This window comes from Oncorhynchus nerka, linkage group LG27 (genome assembly GCF_034236695.1).
Source record: "Oncorhynchus nerka isolate Pitt River linkage group LG27, Oner_Uvic_2.0, whole genome shotgun sequence".
Lineage (NCBI taxonomy): Eukaryota > Metazoa > Chordata > Actinopteri > Salmoniformes > Salmonidae > Oncorhynchus > Oncorhynchus nerka.
This window is the reverse complement of record NC_088422.1, coordinates 43,267,750-43,288,801: the sequence shown is the minus strand read 5'-3', so window position 1 is coordinate 43,288,801 and position 21,052 is coordinate 43,267,750. Positions and strand designations below refer to the sequence as shown.

The window sequence follows — 21,052 nt, the reverse complement described above, 5'->3', positions numbered from 1 at the left end:
CAAAACCTTTAAACAGGTCAACAAAGCCGCTGGGCCAGATGGATTACCAAGACGTGTACTCAAGGCATGTTCGGACCAACTGTTAAGTGTCTCCACTGACATTTTCAACCTCTCTCTGACCTGGTCTGTAATCCCCCCCCCCTTGTACACAGATGCTACTCTCTGTTTGTTTGTTATCTATGCATAGTCACTTCGCCCCCACCTACATGTACAGATTACCTCAACTAGCCTGTACCCCTCGGTACCAGTGCCCCCTGTATATAGTCTTGTTATTGTTACTCTTATTGTGTTACTTTTTATTATTACTATTTATTTTAGTTTCATGGGTAAAGTCTACACTTGTTGTATTCGGCGCATGTGACAAATAAAGTTTGATTTGATTTGAGATAGGGTCATACAGTATCTTCCCTAGGCAGTTGATAGGCTTGCTTTGTAGTAATCATCAAATAGTCACCTGGTTAGCGTGGGCGACTTACGATCCCACACCCACCTGGTTTAGATAAAGGAGTTTTTATCATACTGTACACCCACCTGGTTTAGATAAAGGAGTTTTGATCATACTGTACACCCACCTGGTTTAGATAAAGGAGTTTTGATCATACTGTACACCCACCTGGTTTAGATAAAGGAGTTTTGATCATACTGTACACCCACCTGGTTTAGATAAAGGAGTTTTGATCATACTGTACACCCACCTGGTTTAGATAAATGAGTTTTGATCATACTGTACACCCACCTGGTTTAGATAAAGGAGTTTTGATCATACTGTACACCCACCTGGTTTAGATAAAGGAGTTTTGATCATACTGTACACCCACCTGGTTTAGATAAATGAGTTTTGATCATACTGTACACCCACCTGGTTTAGATAAAGGAGTTTTGATCATACTGTACACCCACCTGGTTTAGATAAATGAGTTTTGATCATACTGTACACCCACCTGGTTTAGATAAAGGAGTTTTGATCATACTGTACACCCACCTGGTTTAGATAAAGGAGTTTTGATCATACTGTACACCCACCTGGTTTAGATAAATGAGTTTTGATCATACTGTACACCCACCTGGTTTAGATAAAGGAGTTTTGATCATACTGTACACCCACCTGGTTTAGATAAAGGAGTTTTGATCATACTGTACACCCACCTGGTTTAGATAAATGAGTTTTGATCATACTGTACACCCACCTGGTTTAGATAAAGGAGTTTTGATCATACTGTACACCCACCTGGTTTAGATAAAGGAGTTTTGATCATACTGTACACCCACCTGGTTTAGATAAAGGAGTTTTGATCATACTGTACACCCACCTGGTTTAGATAAAGGAGTTTTGATCATACTGTACACCCACCTGGTTTAGATAAATGAGTTTTGATCATACTGTACACCCACCTAGTTGAAGTGAATGGGTTTTGATCATACTGTACACCCACCTAGTTGAAGTGAATGGGTTTTGATCATACTGTACACCCACCTAGTTGAAGTGAATGGGTTTTGATCATACTGTACACCCACCTAGTTGAAGTGAATGGGTTTTGATCATACTGTACACCCACCTAGTTGAAGTGAATGGGTTTTGATCATACTGTACACCCACCTAGTTGAAGTGAATGGGTTTTGATCATACTGTACACCCACCTAGTTGAAGTAAATGGAGTTTTGATCATACTGTACACCCACCTAGTTGAAGTGAATGGGTTTTGATCGAAAAACTCACTTTCTTTAATAAATGGATTGGAGACAAGGCACGTGGTTGAATGGGTTTAGCCTGGGTTTAATAAGTGGGTTTCACCTGGTTGAAGTGAAAAGGGTTTTTCCTGGTAATAGCCCTTGACACAAGTTGAAACTGGCAGATTTGGCCACGGATAAGCGCCTAAATTGGAACGCAGTGGCTGTACAGTAACATGCTATACATGACGTCAGAGCTCTGCGCGTCACACTACTGTGTGGGATTTGACTGACAGCCGTTCTGAGCTTGAGCACCACTCGCGACAAGAAGTTGCCCACATCCCTCCAGCTAATTGAGCAACTTTAAAAAATATATAATAATAACATTTAAAAAAAATAATGTTGTCTGAGTAAGGGAAATGAGAGAAATGAGGGAAATGACGAGGACTAGAGACGTTGAGGATTATAATAAACACCCGTCCAAACGTGCACTTCACATTTCTATATCATAAAAATCATGTAATATACAGTGTCAGTGCTTATGATCACTATGTTTGATGTACAATTACTAGATGACATGGCATTATACCCTGGGTTGTCCTGAACAGAATGAGCCTGTGTTTGTTGTAATTGTGAAGAAAATTTGGCGCGGACCACACAACTGAATGAACTCATGACTCCATTCCATGCTCCCCAAATCTGTTTCTCTGAATTGCCTTGTGAAAGCCTAACACTGTAAGATCGTATTTTATCATTTCGCTAGTCATGTTGGCAATAGAACAAGCTTTCAAATGATTCCCATTTGACCCAGATTGCGATTTATAATGGACCATTTTTGGATTGTGGGGATGCAGAGATGCAGGGCCGTGTTCCAAACCAAACAACTACAAGTGTGCTTGCTCTAGTTCCTCAAGGGCACAGCTAGGAGAGGTCAAAAAAGCTCTTTGTAGTTGAAGACTTTTCTTTGAGTCATAAAAGTGCATGGAAATAACTTAGGAACTGTGCCCACTTTGGAGAGGTGGGTGGTCACTTTGAAACACCAATTAGACCTTCCACTCAAACCCGTGTAATTGTTTTGTCTTATGTTGCACCTACCCCACATTTTCCAAGAATATTCTCATCATGTTACTGAATGTATCCAGATTAATAATATATTTCCCTATCAACAAAACATGTAAAAAAAAATACAGTAAATGTAAAATGCACATAAAATCAACAGTTTAATGTTTGGATTCAGTCTTGTGTCAGGTGAACTGTTGTCTCCTCATTTTACGTCTAATAATTTCCCCATAATCTCCAACCTGGTCCCTTTTAATTGCTACCATAGTTCTGCATGTGCTCATATTTCTTCTATAAGAAACATTTCAATTGAGCCCGATCCATATAGGCCATTTCCCTTGAGTATTAAGGGTTATTAATAGCTGGGTCTCACCTGGTTGAAGTGAATGGGTTTAGCCTGGTATTATTAAGTGATTCTCACCTGGTTGAAGTGAATGGGTTTAGCCTGGTATTATTAAGTGACTCTCACCTGGTTGAAGTGAATGGATTTAGCCTGGTATTATTAAGTGACTCTCACCTGGTTGAAGTGAATGGGTTTAGCCTGGTATTATTAAGTGACTCTCACCTGGTTGAAGTGAATGGATTTAGCCTGGTATTATTAAGTGACTCTCACCTGGTTGAAGTGAATGGGTTTAGCCTGGTATTATTAAGTGACTCTCATCTGGTTGAAGTGAATGGGTTTAGCCTGGTATTATTAAGTGACTCTCACCTGGTTGAAGTGAATGGATTTAGCCTGGTATTATTAAGCGGGTCTCACCTGGTTGAAGTGAATGGATTTAGCCTGGTATTATTAAGTGACTCTCACCTGGTTGAAGTGAATGGTTTTGAAGACTCTCACCTGGTTGAAGTGAATGGATTTAGCCTGGTATTATTAAGTGACTCTCACCTGGTTGAAGTGAATGGGTTTAGCCTGGTATTATTAAGTGACTCTCACCTGGTTGAAGTGAATGGGTTTAGCCTGGTATTATTAAGTGACTCTCACCTGGTTGAAGTGAATGGGTTTAGCCTGGTATTATTAAGTGACTCTCACCTGGTTGAAGTGAATGGGTTTAGCCTGGTATTATTATTACTCTCACCTGGTTGAAGTGAATGGGTTTAGCCTGGTATTATTTGACTCTCACCTGGTTCTCACCTGGTTGAAGTGAATGGGTTTAGCCCTGACTCTCACCTGGTTATGAATGGGTTTATTAAGTGACTCTCACCTGGTTGAAGTGAATGGTTTAGCCTGGTATTATTAAGTGACTCTCACCTGGTTGAAGTGAATGGATTTAGCCTGGTATTATTAAGACTCTCACCTGGTTGAAGTGAATGGGTTTAGCCTGGTATTATTAAGTGACTCTCACCTGGTTGAAGTGAATGGGTTTAGCCTGGTATTATTAAGTGACTCTCACCTCACCTGGTTGAAGTGAATGGTGAATGGATTTAGCCTGCTATTATTAAAAGTTTAGCGGGTAGCCTTAAGTGACTCTCACCTGGTTGAAGTGAATGGATTTAGCCTGGTATTATTAAGTGACTCTCACCTGGTTGAAGCCTGGTTGAATGGATTTAGCCTGGTATTATTAAGTGACTCTCACCTGGTTGAAGTGAATGGGTTTAGCCTGGTATTATTAAGTGACTCTCACCTGGTTGAAGTGAATGGGTTTAGCCTGGTATTATTAAGTGACTCTCACCTGGTTGAAGTGAATGGGTTTAGCCTGGTATTATTAAGTGACTCTCACCTGGTTGAAGTGAATGGGTTTAGCCTGGTATTATTAAGTTCACCTGGTTGAAATGGAATGGGTTTAGCCTGGTTGAAGTGAATGGATTTAGTGACTCTCACCTGGTTGAAGTGAATAGCCTGGTTTAGCCTGGATTTATTATTTAAGTGACTCTACCTGGTTGAAGTGAATGGTTTAGCCTGGTATTATTAAGTGACTCTCACCTGGTTGAAGTGAATGGGTTTAGCCTGGTATTATTAATTTAAGTGACTCTCACCTGGTTGAAGTGAATGGGTTTATGGAGTGAATGGGTTTAGCCTGGTATTATTAAGTGACTCTCACCTGGTTGAAGTGAATGGATTTAGCCTGGTATTATTTGACTCTCACCTGGTTGAAGTGGTTTCTCACCTGGTTGAAGTGAATGGATTTAGCCTGCTATTATTAAGTGACTCTCACCTGGTTGAAGTGAATGGATTTAGCCTGGTATTATTAAGCGACTCTCACCTGGTTGAAGTGAATGGATTTAGCCTGCTATTATTAAGTGACTCTCACCTGGTTGAAGTGAATGGATTTAGCCTGGTATTATTAAGTGACTCTCACCTGGTTGAAGTGAATGGATTTAGCCTGGGGTATTATTAAGTGTCTCTCACCTGGTTGAAGTGAATGGGTTTAGCCTGGTATTATTAAGTGACTCTCACCTGGTTGAAGTGAATGGATTTAGCCTGGTATTATTAAGCGGGTCTCACCTGGTTGAAGTGAATGGATTTAGCCTGGTATTATTAAGTGACTCTCACCTGGTTGAAGTGAATGGATTTAGCCTGGTATTATTAAGTAACTCTCACCTGGTTGAAGTGAATGGATTTAGCCTGCTATTATTAAGTGACTCTCACCTGGTTGAAGTGAATGGATTTAGCCTGGTATTATTAAGTGACTCTCACCTGGTTGAAGTTGATGGGCTTGTCCCTGCGTCCGGTCTGTACCAGTAGTTTGTAGGCCAGGACCCCATCGTCTGAACCATTCCTGTAGCTGCTCTGTGTGATCCGACCCGCCTCCCAGTCCTGATCAAACGCTGCCTGCAGACCTGTAGACACACAACCACAACGCAACCATTTCACAACCATAACATAACCATACGTCACAACACACAAAACAACCATAACATAACCAAACATCATAAAACACCCCCCCCCAAAAAAAAAACATACATCACAGCATACTAAACACAACACCACTTCTCTCTACAAAAAATGTAGTTGAACACACAAAACACATGACCACATCAAAAGCATGTTCCACATTCCCCACCAAGACCAACAGACAACATGTTCCATTCAAACTGAAAAACAGGACAACACTCTATTTCTTTTGAAAGAAGATCAAAACTCTACCACACATCCAAAACGGGCCATGTTTTCCACAACAACCGGTGGGCACGACCGCATTCTTCAAGAGAACTTCTAAAAGCAGACTACGGTCAAAAGGACCGCAAGGCCTTGACCGCACTCTTCAAACAGCGAACAGAGACAGCGCAGCACTCTGTCCCCCGGAGCAGAGCACCACAACGGAACATGAGAGGTAGCCAGACCGTTGAAGAAGTCATTAGGAGCATGACCAGTCGGTTTCTAACGGACACAAACCAAACACAGCACAACGACATGTGAAGTCTCTCTTCCGGGATATCGACATGCCTTCCTCGGCGGGGCTCTGGCCTGTGGAGATATTGACTACATATAGACATACAAGACAGTAATTGCCTCTTCTGTAGAACTCACTCCATTTCGGTCTCTCTTTTTGTCTCACAATTACACAGCAAGACCTCGAACCGGACACACACAACAACAACAACGCCAGCAGCGGGTCTCTCTCTCTCTCTCTCTTCTCTTTCTGTATGGCTGGGGGTTGCTTAGTGTGCTTGTGTCTGCTTGAACTTGAATCTCAGCACAAAGTGCTGAACGTGTTAAATCTCTTCCAAACGGCGGTGTGAGACTAGTAATCCAGGGCCTGTTAGTCAAATGTGTTTCAGTTTTAGTCCCACACACTGAGTGGGATAATGGTTGTCTAATTACACACATTTCTCCCCCGCGTACTTTATGAGACCTCACTTAAACGCCTTAAAAGACGCTGGTACATGGTACATACTGTGCTGGTTAGTGCATTGTACAAGAGCAGGAAAACTCAGTATCCAACTCGGACAAGCTTTCAGGTAGAACAGGCCGAGAATATACCTCTCCACCTCTGTTTCTTAACTTCTTTCCGTCATGCTCTCTATCGCTACCTCTCAATTACTAATTGTTTCATTGCCCTCTCTCTTTTCTGTGTTTCTCTCCTCTTGGCCTCCTGCACTCCCCTCTCCGTTCCCCCTGGCCGGTAGCCTGTTTCTGGGATAGTGTTTTTGGGTCTCCCCTTGCTCGCTGTCTGGGTCCAATTTGTCCAGCCATCTCACTGAGCAATATTAAACACAGCTCTCCGCAACCCACCCACTCTGCAGCTCCTCGCCCAGCCACACACGCGCGCCGCGCGCCACACGCCACACATTCAAGCACACACATACATATGTGTGCAAGCGCGGACGCAGATGAACACACGCGGAAATGTACAAGCACGTCAACCCGCAGCGCATCACCAGCAGTGTGCAGCTGTTGTTTACAGGCTTAGGTCTACGTGATTCCTGTTGCTGGAAAACAGCCGCAGCTCATGAGGATGCCTGTAGAACATGACAGCTCGAAAGTGCACGGTGCAAGCCTGTGTGTTTGTGTGCAGGTACAGTGCATTCGGAAAGTATTCAGACCCCCTTGACTTAGTCCCACATTTTTGTGACATTACAGCCTTGTTCTAAAATGGATTCAATTGTGTCTTTTTTCTCCTTATCAATCTACACACAATACCCCACATCCTGCAAATATACTCCAAATCAACTGAAATATTACATTTACATAAGTATTCAGACCCTTTACTCAGTACTTTGTTAAAGCCCCTTTGGCAGTGATTACAGCCTCGAGTCTTCTTGGGTATGAATCTGCAAGCTTGGCACACCTGTATTTGGGGAGTTTCTCCCATTCTTCTTTGCAGATCCTCTCAAGCGTCACTGCACAGCTATATTCAGTTCTCTCCAGAGATGTTTGATTGGGTTCAAGTCCGGTCTTTGGCTGGGCCACTCAAGGACATTCAGAGACTTGTCCCAAAGCCACTCCTGTGTTGTCTTGGCTGTGTGTTTAGGATCATTGTCCTGTTGGAAGATGAACCTTCACCCCCAGTCGGAGGTCCTGAGCGCTCTGGAGCAGGTTTTCATCCTGGATCCCTCTGCACTTTGCTCCATCTCCCAGTTCCTGCCGCTGAAAAACATCCCCACAGCATGATGCTGCCACCACCATGCTTCATCGTAGGGATGGTGCCAGGTTTCCTCCAGATGTGACGCTTGGCATTCAGGCCAAAGAGTTCAATCTTGGTTTCATCAGATCAGAGAATCTTGTTTCTCATGTTCTGAGAGTCTTTTATGTGCCTTTTGGCAAACTCCAAGTAGGCTGTCATGTGCCTTTTACTGAGGAGTGGTTTCCGTCTGGCCACTCTACCATAAAGGCCGGATTGGTGGAGTGCTGCAGAGATGGTTGCTCTTCTGGAAGTTTCTCCCATCTCCACAGAGGAACTCTGGAGCTCTGTCAGAGTGACCATGGGGTTCTTGGTCACCTCCCTGACCATTGCCCTTCTCCCTCGATTGCTCAGTTTGGCTGGGCGGCCAGCTCTAGGAAGAGTCTTGGTGGTTCCAAACTTCTTCCGTTTAAGAGTGATGGAGGCCACTGTGTTCTTGGGGACTTTCAATTCTGCCGAAATGTTTTGGTACCCTTCCCCAAATCTGTGCCTCAAGTCAATCCTGTCTCTGAGCTCTACGGACAATTCCTTTTACCTCATGGCATGGTTTTTGCTATGACATGCACTGTCAACAGAGTGTGCCTTTCCAAATCATGTCCAATCAATTGAATTTCCCAAGTGGACTCTCAAGTTCTACAATCAAGTTGTAGAAACATCTCAAGGACGATCAATGGAAACAGGATGGACCTGAGCTCAATTTTGAGTCTCATGGGAAAGGGCCTGAATACATACGTATTCTGTTTTTTGTTTTATAATAAATTTGAAAACATTTCTAAAAACCTGTTTTTTTATAGGGTATTGTGTGCAGATTGTTAAAATACATTTTGAGAGAAAAGTTTCTTTTTTTTAATCCATTTTAAAATATGTCTGTAACGTAACAAAACGTGGAAAAGGTGAAGGGGTCTGAATACTTTCCTAATTTCCTAATGCACCGTACAGTACATGTGTATTGTATATGCCTCACCTTGCAGCCAGTCCCTGAAGTAGTGGAGCCACATGAGTGGCAGCTGGCCGTTGTCCTCCCTCAGTACGTAGTGGATCGTGTTGAAGCGACAGTGCAGCTGGTAGAGCAGGGGCTGGGCCTGGGAGTACTCCGCCCGCTGGGTCACCACGTACATGTTGTAGAAGGAGAAGAACTTGAACTGGGCCCCGATGAAGTCGTACTCGCTGGTCTCCCTGGGAACAATGTCGGTCAGCTCCAGCCCGTCCCGTACCCGTGTGGTCCCGTACAGACTGACCCCCAGCAGGACCAGGAACAGCAGGATGACTACCACCTGAAGAGAGGGAGGGACGGAGGGAGGGAGGAGGGGGGAGATAAGTACACAGCACGCCGAACATGGGTGGCCCTTTACAGACTGAAACCCAACGGCCACAGAAACATCCCACGTTCCAAAGTGAACTAGAGTGGAGTGTTGAGATGGGCCCCGGTCAAAATAAGCGCACTATGTAGGGAACATGGTGCCATTTGGGACGCAGTCAAGAGCACGTAAATACCGCTGGCAGGACCTGCTTTACTCTCCCAGTTTAGTCACCCATCTCAACACTCCAGCCAGCATAATGTAGTGTCTGTCTGACCACAGACTGAAAGCCAGGTCTATCCCCACTGTAAGATGTTTGACAACTAGAACGTACTCTAACTTACTACTGAAGCTCTGTGGTTAGATAGGTCTGACTCAGCAGGCTCTGCGAGTTAGCCACCGCTGGGGAGGAACACACAAGTGTGTCCGCAGGCGCGCGCGCACACACACACACACACACACACACACACACACACACACACACACACACACACACACACACTGACCTTGGTGGTGGGCTGCAGTAGGAAGGGGGCGTAGTGTTTCTCTGCGAAGGAGGCCAGGGTCCATCGGGAGCAGGGGGGCTCCAGACAGCGCAGCCCCAGAGAGGCCTCTCCAAACTGGGACAGCAGATCCCTGGTGGAGCTGGCACTCTCCCCCGACACACACACCCCCTCCCCCGCCTGGGGGGAGACAGGGGGAACGCCAGAGGAGGACGGGGGAGGAGGGAACGGGACTGAGCCGGAACCACGCCCACCGTTGTTGTTGTTCAGGTTGCCGTGACTACTGCTACTCCCACTCCGGCTGTGATGGTTGCTATGGTGGTTGTTGTTGCCATGAACACCGTGACTGGCGTTGGGGTTGTTGGCGGGGCCGGTGGCTGCGGGTGTAAACGGTTGTACGGAGATCTGGGACCTGGGTTCGGCCGTAGTGTAGAAGGCCTGAGTCCTGGGGTCGTACTCTGTCCTCAGCTGGACGGTAGACTGCATGGTGATCTGAGTCTGCTGGGAGAAACCATGGCTGCTGTAGGAGGGAGGGGGGGTGCGGAAGGTGGTAGGAGGGGGGCTGTAGTGACTGCCGTCTGCTCCATCCAGGTAAGCCTGGGGCTCGATCTGGATCACCCTGTTAGCACATGGGCTGGAGAGACACAGACAGACAGAGAGTTAGCACACAGGCTGGGAGACAGACAGACAGACAGACAGACAGACAGACAGACAGACAGACAGACAGACAGACAGACAGACAGACAGACAGACAGACAGAGAGTTAGAACACAGGCTGGGAGACAGACAGACAGACAGACAGACAGACAGACAGACAGACAGACAGACAGACAGACAGACAGACAGACAGACAGACAGACAGACAGACAGACAGACAGACAGACAGACAGAGAGTTAACACACAGGCTGTGGGACAGACAGACAGACAGACAGACAGACAGACAGACAGACAGACAGACAGTTAGCACACAGGCTGGGGGACAGACAGCTAGCAGTGGCGCTGGAGATGTTTGGTATATGTGCACGTGTGTACTTCTGGGAGTGTATTGACTGTGTGTTATGGAGCTGAACATGCACAGACAGGCAGGTGATGTTTAACAAAGAGAGAGAAGGATAAACAGACAGACAGAGAGCAGACTCTAAACAGTAATTAAAGGATCAGTCAGGGAAGTTGAGGTAGAGATACACTCAGCTGTAATCACATGGAAAAATACGACACACCTTTATGAACCCCAGGGTGGGGAGAGATATACAGTGTGTGTGTGTGTGTGTGTGTGTAGAGTTTATGTGTGTGTGTGTGTTACCTGTAGAAGCAGCAGAAGATGTCAAAGCGCCGGTCCTCTCTGCGATACAGGTCCATACTGAGGATGGCAGGGAAGATGAGCAGTACCATGGCAAAGTTAAACACCACCACCACCGCAGCCTGGCCAGGGAGAACACACACACACGCACGCACACAAACACACACACACACACACGCACACGCACACACACACACACACACAGGGAACAATTGGTTAACTTATCAGGCTGCCATGAGTTGGGAGGGGGTAGTTTATAGAGTTCCTACAGGGGTCTACACGGAATATGCAAACCAAGCCGACGAAGCGTAGCGCAGTGTCGCTTCTCGTCACAAAAAGGGCGGCTCCTTATAGCGTGCTCGGGCACTACCGTGTCACGTGCACATTGTAACGCGTCCTATCATACTTTCCGTGACCGTGGGGGCGGTGTTGTGTCGGCAATGGAGCTTTCTTGCTTCCTTGATCTGATCTATGGGCTATAGGTTATCGCATGAAATCAGCCTATTTTGCATTGATAAGCAAATATAATATCAGCAACTGTTCAAACAATAAACCAAACCACATTATAGCCTTATTAGAATCCAAAAGGTTATTTTGTTTAGAAGTGATAACTAGTCATTTCAGGCTACTGGTAAAAACAGCTTCAAGATATGTGCTTTTTCTCCACGATTAAAACATGATGATATTCTATTTTTAGCTGATATGGGAGTGAAAACATTGAAACAGCATATGAAACTGGGATAATATCGTAGGTTGCACAAGCAAGTATGCAAATATTTGCCAGGGCATATTATTTCATTATAAATCTGATTATTTCACAAGGAGATGAGGGAAGCCAATCAACTTCAAAATCACTTAAAACGCCCAGATCAAATCAAATCAAATTGTATTGGTCACATGCGCTGAATACAACAGATGTAGACCGTACTGTGAAATGCTTACTTATGAGCCCTTAACCAACAATGCAAAAATATTTACTAAATAAACTAAAGTAAAAAGTAACACAATAAAATAACAACCAAAGGGCTATACACAGGAGGCACCGGTGCCGAGTCAATGTGCGGGGGTACAGGTTAGTCGAGGTCATTTGTACATGTAGGTAGGGGTAAAGTGACTATGCATATATAATAAACATCATGTAGCAGCAGTGTAAAAACAAGAGTAAACAGTAAGTAGTATGGAAGGCCCGTTTGATGAATTGTTCAGCAGTCTTATGGCTTGGGGGTAGAAGCTGATAAGGAGCCTTTTGGAACTAGACTTGGTGCTCCGGTACCGATTGCCGTACGGTAGCAGAGAGAACAATCTATAACTTGGGTGACTGGAGTCTCTGATTTTTTTTGTCTTTCCTCTGACACCGCCTAGTATATAGGTCCTGTATTGCAGGAAGCTTGGCCACGGTGATGTACTGGGCCGTATGCAGTACCCTCTGTAGCGCCTTACGTTCAGATGCCGAGCAGTTGCCATACCAGGTGGTGATGCAACCGGTCAGGATGCTCTCGGTGGTTTAGTTTGCTGTCTTGGTTTAGTTTGACATTAAATAAGCAGCCTATTTTACATTGATAACCAAACATAATCTTAGCGACTGTTCAAACAATAAACCAAACAACATTGTAGCCTTATAGAATCACCCCAGAATGTAAGTGATTATTATTCTAGGTTCAAACTGATAGCCACGTGCTTTTTTCTTCTTGAGATACATTTTTTTTGCTGATATGGGAGAAAATACACTGAAACAGCATATCAAATTAGGATAGTCTTGTAGGTTACACTGGCAAGTATAAGACTATTTGGAGATGTGGGAAGCTAAAAGGCTAGCTAGCTTGCAGTGTTTAGCCAATTTGCAAGCAAGGGAAGACAACAAGACAAGACACTCTACAACAAATAAGTAGACAACAAGAAAATCCAAGAATCCACCCAAAAAGGTATTTTGTTTCGAAGTAACAATTAGTGATTACAGGCTATTGTGAAATGGCAGAACCTACTGTAGCCAACTAGCTAGTCATGTACTTTTTTCTCCATGGCCAAAACATGAAGCTCTATTTTTAGATGATATGGGAATGAATACGCAAGCAGCTTATCAAATCGGGATAATGGATTAAGTTATACTAGTATAAGAGTATTTGCCGGGTATATTATTTTATTATAAATCTGATTATTTAACATGGCGATGTGGGAAGCTAGCTACTACTAGCGAGGGAAGGCGACTCTTCCTTGTTTTCACAAAATAAAGACAAAAATACAAGACTTCGCTTTCGGCTCCTTGTGAATGGGAGTGGGACTGGAGAGAATATCATGTTACAAAAGGTGTCACCTACTCCAAAAATACATTTTTACCTGGCTAAAAGAGAAATAATACAATATCTATTGTTTACAGGAAACTAACTCTGCAAATATCGATGAGGAAAAGGACTGGGAGGGAGAAATACATTTTTGTCATGGGCAAAGAAACTCAAAAGGGGTGATTATACTAATTAATACAAATGTTGTTCTGATTGTGCAAACTGTACAAACAGATCCTCAATGAAATGTATTATTTTAAATATGCTATTGGACCCAAAACAGATCTGGCAAATTGATCGATATTGGCCAAATAATGATGATCCAGACTTCTTCTAAAATATATAGAATAATTTATTGAGTTCACAAGCAACAAATTAATCTATTATTATGGAGGGAGATTATAATACGGTTTTAAGTACCTCAATGGATTGTAAAGGAAGTCACACTACAAACTATCACCCTCAAGCAATTAAGGAGATCACGAATATCATGGATACATTAGAACTAGTGGATATATGGAGGCTGAAAAACCCTGACCTAGTGAGATGTATATGGAGGAGGCTTTTTCAAGCTAGCCGTCTTGATTACTTCCTGATCTCATTCTAGCTGGCATCAAAAGTAAAAAAGTATTAATAGGAATCCGAATGCGATCGGACCACCATCTAATTGGCCTCCATATAACTGGTAGTATTTCCAAGTGGACGGGGCTATTGGAAATTGAATAAAAGCTTATTTGATGACAATTTGTTCTTAACTAAGACAAAGCATTCATAATTGAGTTTTTTTTCTGCACAACATCGGTACAGCAGATCTCCTTATTGTATGGGACACTTTTACATGTACTTTTGGAGGTCATTCAATACAACAATAGACTATTAAAGGAAATAGAGGAAATAACAGAGCAGGTAGATAGTAATGGAAACTGTACTATAGAGGCACAAAATAAGTTAGAGGAAAAACAAAAATAATTGGAGGTACTTATTTAAGAACGATCAAGTGTAATGTATTACAAACATAAAGCGAATTGGATTGAAAACGGTGAAAAATGCACAACATTTTTCTTGAATCTTCAACATATAGAAATGCTACCAGAAATAATTTACAGAAATCATCCATGATTCACAAAATTATATTTCGAAAGAGGAAGCAAAACATTTTAAGCATATGTTTTCTTTTCAGTTTCCTCCATTTCCACTGAATGATGTTAACTGTAAGGATTTCTTTCCTAATAATAATAATAATGTAAAATTAACACATTTACAGAAAGACCTGTGTGAAGGCCAACTTACAGAAGAGGAACTTAATGATGCAATTAAATCTTTCCAGTCTGGAAAAACACCAGGGCTTGATAGTATACCAGTAGAGGTACATCATACCTTTTGTATGTACTAAAATATCCATTATTAGCATGTTTTAATTACTATAAAATGGTAGACTTTCAGGAACTCAACAAGAAGGTCTGATTTCATTACTACTAAAACAGGACCCAGGTGGTAAGTATGAAGATCAGGTCAATTAAAAAAAACTGGAGGCCTCTTACACTTCAATGTTGTGATGCGAAAATCCTGGCGAAATGCATAGTGGTGAATCTCTTATACAATGGGTAAAAATGATGTACAGCAACCACAGATGTAAAATAGTAAATAGTGGTTACTTCTCAGAAAGTATTGAGTTTTTAAGGGAATAAATCAAGGCTGTCCGTTGTCTCCATATCTATTTATTATGGCCATTGAAAAGCTAGCTATCAAAATTAGATCCAACAAGAACATCAAGGGGTGAGAAATCCATGGGATAAAAACAAAAGTGTTAATGTATGACTCAAGTTTTTTTCTTAAGTCCGCAATCTAGATCCCTGCACTGTCTTATTGAAGATCTTGATCACTTCTCTAGCCTCTCTGGACTAAAACCTAATTATGACAAGTGTACCATATTACGTACTGGATCGTTAAAAGACACCGTGTTTACACTATCTTGTAGTTTACCGATAAAATGGGCGGATGGTGAAGTAGACATACTTGGTATTCACATCTCCATAAAATATAAATGAGCTTACCACAGTTAATTTCATTAGAACGTTTGGAAAAATAGATAAGATTCTGCAACCATGGAGAGGTTGGTCCTATCACAGTTTCCTTACTTACTAATGGCGCTGCCTACTCCAGATGACTCGTTTTTAAGTCATAAGAGAAAAAAATATTTCATTTGATTTGGAACGCTAAGGCAGACAAAATTAAATGTGACTATTTATATAATGTATATGAGTTTGGGGGGCAAAAATGATTTAATATTAAAGCTTTAAAACTCACTAAAAGCTTCACTCATATATAAGTTATACTTAAACCCCAAATGGTTCTCCAGTAGATTATTAAGAAAGACTCATCCTTGGCCTTTTTGCCTTTATACAGATTACAACTTCTCATTTCCTGAATAATTTCAAATGAAATGTTGTTTAAAGTATCGCCCTTTCTTAAACAAGCTATACAAAGCTGGTTACAATTTCAGTTTTATCCTCCAGAAAAGATAGAACAAATATTACAACAAATGTTATGGTTAAACTCAAATATACTGATTAATATAGAAAAAATATATATTATACTTATTAATGATATTAGGTATAGAAACGGTAGAGTTATGACACATACGCAGCTATCGAAATATATGGGAATGTCTGCTCAATCCAAACTTAAAACCAACTGATTGCAGCTCTACCACAAAAATGGAGGAGGCAAGTGGAAAAGGGAGAAGGAAGGGAACTTGTTTGCCTGCCTTATATTATTAAAGATAAAAATGGTCTGAAAGGAATTGGCATAAATAGAAAAATATACCCGTTTCATTTGGGGACAAAAATGTTGACAGCTGCGCCATACAGGTTGAAAATAAATGGGAAGAGATTTCCGATGTACCGATTCCATGGCACATGGTTTAACGTTGAGTTTTTCAATTTCAATTATTATACAAAATTCTTGCCACCAACAGAATGCTATATATATGGGACATACAACGATCTCAGCTCTGTAAATTTGCTGTGAAGAGACTGAATCACAAGATGATTTATTCCTGTATTGCCCATATGTAGCTTGTTTCTGGTCACAGGTTCAGGAATGGTTAAAAAAAATTACAACATTCATTTAAAATGAACCTTACAAATAGCAGTGTGGGGCGATTTGGAAAACCATGGTCAGTCAATAAATGCTATAATAATACTCGTAGGAAAGGTTCATCTTTAGCTCACAATCTGTGGATACTATACGATTAGAAAGTTTATGAATGTATGTAAAAACATCAAAGTACAATTGAAAAGTATATGGCACATGGAAACCAAACAGGGCTGGTCTATGGTGATAGGTGGGATGGGCTGAGAGTGGCTGAGAGGTGGGATTAAAGAGCTTATGTATGGTAATGTATTATTGTTATGTGACTGCTTCATATAACATACCATGTACAGTACCAGTCAAAAGTTTGGACAAGCCTACTCATTCAAGGGTTTTTCTTCATTTTTTTTAGCTTCATGAGGTCGTCACCTGGAATGCATTTCAGTTAACAGGTGTGCCTTATTAAAAGTTCATTTGTGTCATTTCTTTCCTTCTTCATGCATTTGAGCCAATCAGTTGTGTTGTGACAAGGTATGGGGGGGTATACAGAAGATAGACCTATCTGGTAAAAGACCAAGTCCATATTATGGCAAGAACAGCTCCAATAAACAAAGAGAAATGACAGTCCATCATTACTTAAAGACATGAAGGTCGGTGAATTCGGAAAATGTCAAGAACTTTGATAGTTTCTTCAAGCGCGGTCTCAAAAAACGTCAAGCGCTATGATGAAACTGGCTCTCATGAGGACCGCCACAGGAAAGGAAGACCCAGAGTTACCTCTGCTGTTCATTAGAGTTACCAGCTTCAGAAATTGCAACCCAAATAAATGCTTCACAGAGTTCAAGTAACAGATACATCTCAACATAAACTGCTCAGAGGAGACTGTGTGAATCAGACCTTCATGGTCGAAATGCTGCAAAGAAACCACTACTAAAGGACACCAATAAGAAGAGACTTGCTTGGGCCAGGAAACACAAGCAATGGACATTAGACCGATGGAAATCTGTCCTTTGGTCTGATGAGTCCAAATTTCAGATTTGACACAGATATGACACAGAACCACCGTGTCTTTGTGAGCCGAATAGCAGGTGAACAGATGATCTCTGCATGCGTGGTTCCCACCATGAAGCATGAAGGAGGTGTGATGGTGCTTTGCCGGTGACGCTGTCTGTGACTCATTTAGAATTCAAGGCACATTTAACCAGCATGGCTACCACAGCATTCTGCAGCGATATGCCATCTCATCTGGTTTGCGCTTAGTGGGATTATCATTTGTTTTTCAACAGGACAATGACCTAAAACACACCTCCAGGCTGTGTAAAGGCTATTTGACCAAGAAGGAGAGTGATGGAGTGCTGCATCAGATGACCTGGCCTACACAATCACCCGACCTCAACCCAATTAAGATGGTTTGGGATGAGTTGGACTGCAGAGTGAAGGAAAAGCAAACAACAAGTGCTCAGCATATGTGGGAACCCCTTCAATACCTTTGTTAAAGCATTGCAGGTGAAGCTGGTTGAGAGAATGCCAAGAGTGTTCAAAGCAAAAGGTGGCTACTTTGAAAAATCTCAAATATAAAATATATTTTGATTTGTTTAACACATTATTCCGTATGATTCCATATTCCATGATTCCATATGTGTTATTTCATAGTTTTGATGTCTTCAATATTCTACAATGTAGAACATTTTTAAAAATAAAGAAAAACCCTTGAATCACCAATTAACTATCATGGTCCAAACATATCACGACAGTCGTGAAGAGGGGACGACTAAACCTTTTCCCCCTCAGGAGACTGAAAAGATTTGGCATGGGTCTCCAAATCCTCAAAAGGTTCTACAGCTGCACCATCGAGAGCATCCTGACCGGTTGCATCACCGCCTGGTATAGCAACTGCTCGGCATCTGACTGTAAGGCGCTACAGAGGGTAGTGCGAACAGCCCAGTACATCACTGGGGCCAGGCCTCCTGCCATCCAGGGCCTATATACTAGACGGTGTCAGAGGAAAGCCTATACAATTGTCAGACTCCAGTCACCCAAGTTATAGACTGTTTTCTCTGCACTCGCTGTTTGTTTGTTATCTATGCAGAGTCACTTCGTCCCCACCTACATGTACAGATTACCTTAACTAGCCTGTACCCCTGCACACTAACTTGGTACTGGTGCCCCCTTTATATAGCCTCGTTATTGTTATTCTTATTGTGTTACTTTTTATTTTAGTCTACTTGGTAAATATTTTCTTAACTCTTCCTGAATTGCAGTGTTGGTTGAGGGCTTGTAAGTAAGCATTTCACGGTAAAGTCTACACCTGTTGTACTCGGCGCATGTGACAAATAAAATTGAATTGGATTTGATTTGAATGAGTAGGTGTGTCCAAACTTTTGACTGGTACCGTATGTAAAAATGTACATGTAAAACGTCTATGTAAAATGTATGTACTGTATACGCAGCAGAAAAGCTGTAAAAAACTACAAAACTTCAAAGATATGTGTCCTCCGAAGACGGGTGGCGGTGGATGGGTTAATAAAAAAAGAAGGAAAAAAAGAAGGAAAAAAAAGAGTGTGAGTGTGTAAGAGGAGAACATGAGAGAAAATAAAATGAGAGAGAGTGTCGTGTGTAGCTCTTAGAGCCGTAAAGAGTAGAGGGTGGGGGTTGGGGTTAGGCTGGGGCCCTGCCCAGAGTACAATCTGGATCCTGTGTAGCTGCCAGACCACTGAACACACACACACACACACATGCATACAAGCACACACACACACACACACAGACACACACTAAGTCCTGTGTGTGTGCCAGGCCACCCAAGGAGACAGAGGCCTGCAGGGCTTGAGGTGATGAACAGGCGCAACGGCTCAGAGACAACACACACCCCTACACACACACGCACGCACCCAAGAACACACTCTCTCACACACGCACACACACACACACACACTCTCTCACACACACACACACACACACACACACACACACACACACACACACACACACACACACGCGGGCTCTCACTACTGCCAGTTTACAGCAACCCATTCCATCCCACTGTAACCACGCCTTAACACCAACCAGACACACACACACACCGCTCCCCCTCTCTCATTCCTTACCTTCCTTACCTCACAAGTCTCAATTCCATGCACAGCACAAGAAAGCGAGAAAGGTAGAGAGAGAAAAAGGAGAGAGAGGCATGAGGGTGAGGGGGGGGGTAAGATGGAGGAGGGAGAAAGAACGGAACACATAGATTCCTAGTCTGACCACACAAACACATCACATTTCTGTTGCTCCCGGCTCCGTAAGGATTTTCCTAATGAAATCAACCTCTAAACACACACAAACACGCCAGGTGTGGCCAATGGCTGACCCCAGTAAAGAGACTGGAGCTGCAGTGTGGCTTATCTTCCTCTCTTTGTCTAGCTCAGATCCACACTCTTTTGTTTCTTCCAGACTGAAGGAGGGGAGGAAATGGAGAGATGTGATAAAGAGAGAGAGAGAGAAAAAAGAGAGATGAATCCCTCAGTTCCAGAGAGGAGTAGACTGGAGGAAGTTGTTAATGCTGATAAAGACAAGAATGTGCTTTCAGACACACGCACGCACTCCCACACATGCCTGCACACACACACACACACACACACACACACACACACACACACACACACACACACACACACACACACACACACACACACACACACACACACACACACCTCCATGTATGGTATTTGTCTGTGAAGTGTGTCCTGGTTCTATCAGACATTTGGGCTAAGTAGAGCATGTTTGACAGACCCCTGTACTAAAGCCATCTGTCCACATATACTAATATCAGAGTAAAGTCTTGCCTGCATCAGGAGGGGGGGGGGGGGGGGGGGGGGGGTTGCGTGTAGGTGAGTGTGTGAGTTGTGTACGTCCAGACATATCTGCGGCGTGGTATGTGTAGCGTGCAGCTGGGCTTGTTGTCAGGGCAATGGCACAGGAACTCAACCACCTCTTCCATGGGTCAGAGGTCAAACAGCAGTGTGTGTGTGTGTGTGTGTGTCAAGGTATTCCGCCACACGCACAGATGAGAGAGAGTAGAAGCGACAGATAGACAAGACATATAGATGAGGAGAGAGGATGACTGATCTCTCTGCATTTTCTAACTGTTTCCTCTGTCACCCCCCCTCCTCTATCTCTTTGTGGTGTGATGACATTACTAATTAATGACAGATCTGAGTTAGGATCCCCCAACCCTCCTAACACCCCCATCCTACTCCCCTCTAACCTCTCTCTCTACCTACCTCCCACACTGGTATCACAAGCACACACACACACACACACACACACATGGATTGGGTTACGTTGACCCAATCGGGACAGATATTGGGCCCACCACTAATCAAATCCCATGGGTCGACTACAACACAACCTTACCGTGAAATGCTTACTTACAAGCCCTTAACCAACAATCCATTTCAAAAGATTTACTAAATAAACTAAAGTAAAAAATAAATACAATAAAAAGTAACACAATAAAATAACAATAACAAGGCTATATACAGGGGGTACCGGTACAGAGTGTGTCACAAGGGGGTCTTGGGATATTTACTCACTCACTCACTCACTCACTTTCAGTTTGATGAATGAAATCAATAAAAAGCGTCTCGAGAAATCTGGGGCTGATGAACGGGGACTGTTAGATAAAAGCCCCCCCCCACACACACACACACACACACGTACCTGCAGAGAGAAGGCTCGTAGGGCAGGTATTGGGATGAGGGCTGCCATGAAAAAGGCAGTGACGTTACTGATGGA

At 43.0% G+C, this 21,052-nt stretch overlaps 1 protein-coding gene across 1 annotated transcript in view; it reads right to left on the bottom strand.

The window, feature by feature from the left end:
* ptch1 (patched 1) overlaps nt 1–21,052 on the bottom strand; it is an 83,726-nt gene that overhangs the window by 29,559 nt on the left and 33,115 nt on the right. Inside the window, exons 12-16 of the mRNA XM_029638289.2 lie at nt 20,978–21,052; nt 10,896–11,014; nt 9,595–10,225; nt 8,755–9,064; nt 5,363–5,505 (exon numbers count right to left, since the gene is read on the bottom strand). The exon at nt 20,978–21,052 is cut by the window's right edge and continues 51 nt beyond it. Coding sequence (XP_029494149.2) covers nt 5,363–5,505; nt 8,755–9,064; nt 9,595–10,225; nt 10,896–11,014; nt 20,978–21,052 — 1,278 coding nt within the window. The remainder of the gene's footprint in view (nt 1–5,362; nt 5,506–8,754; nt 9,065–9,594; nt 10,226–10,895; nt 11,015–20,977) is intronic.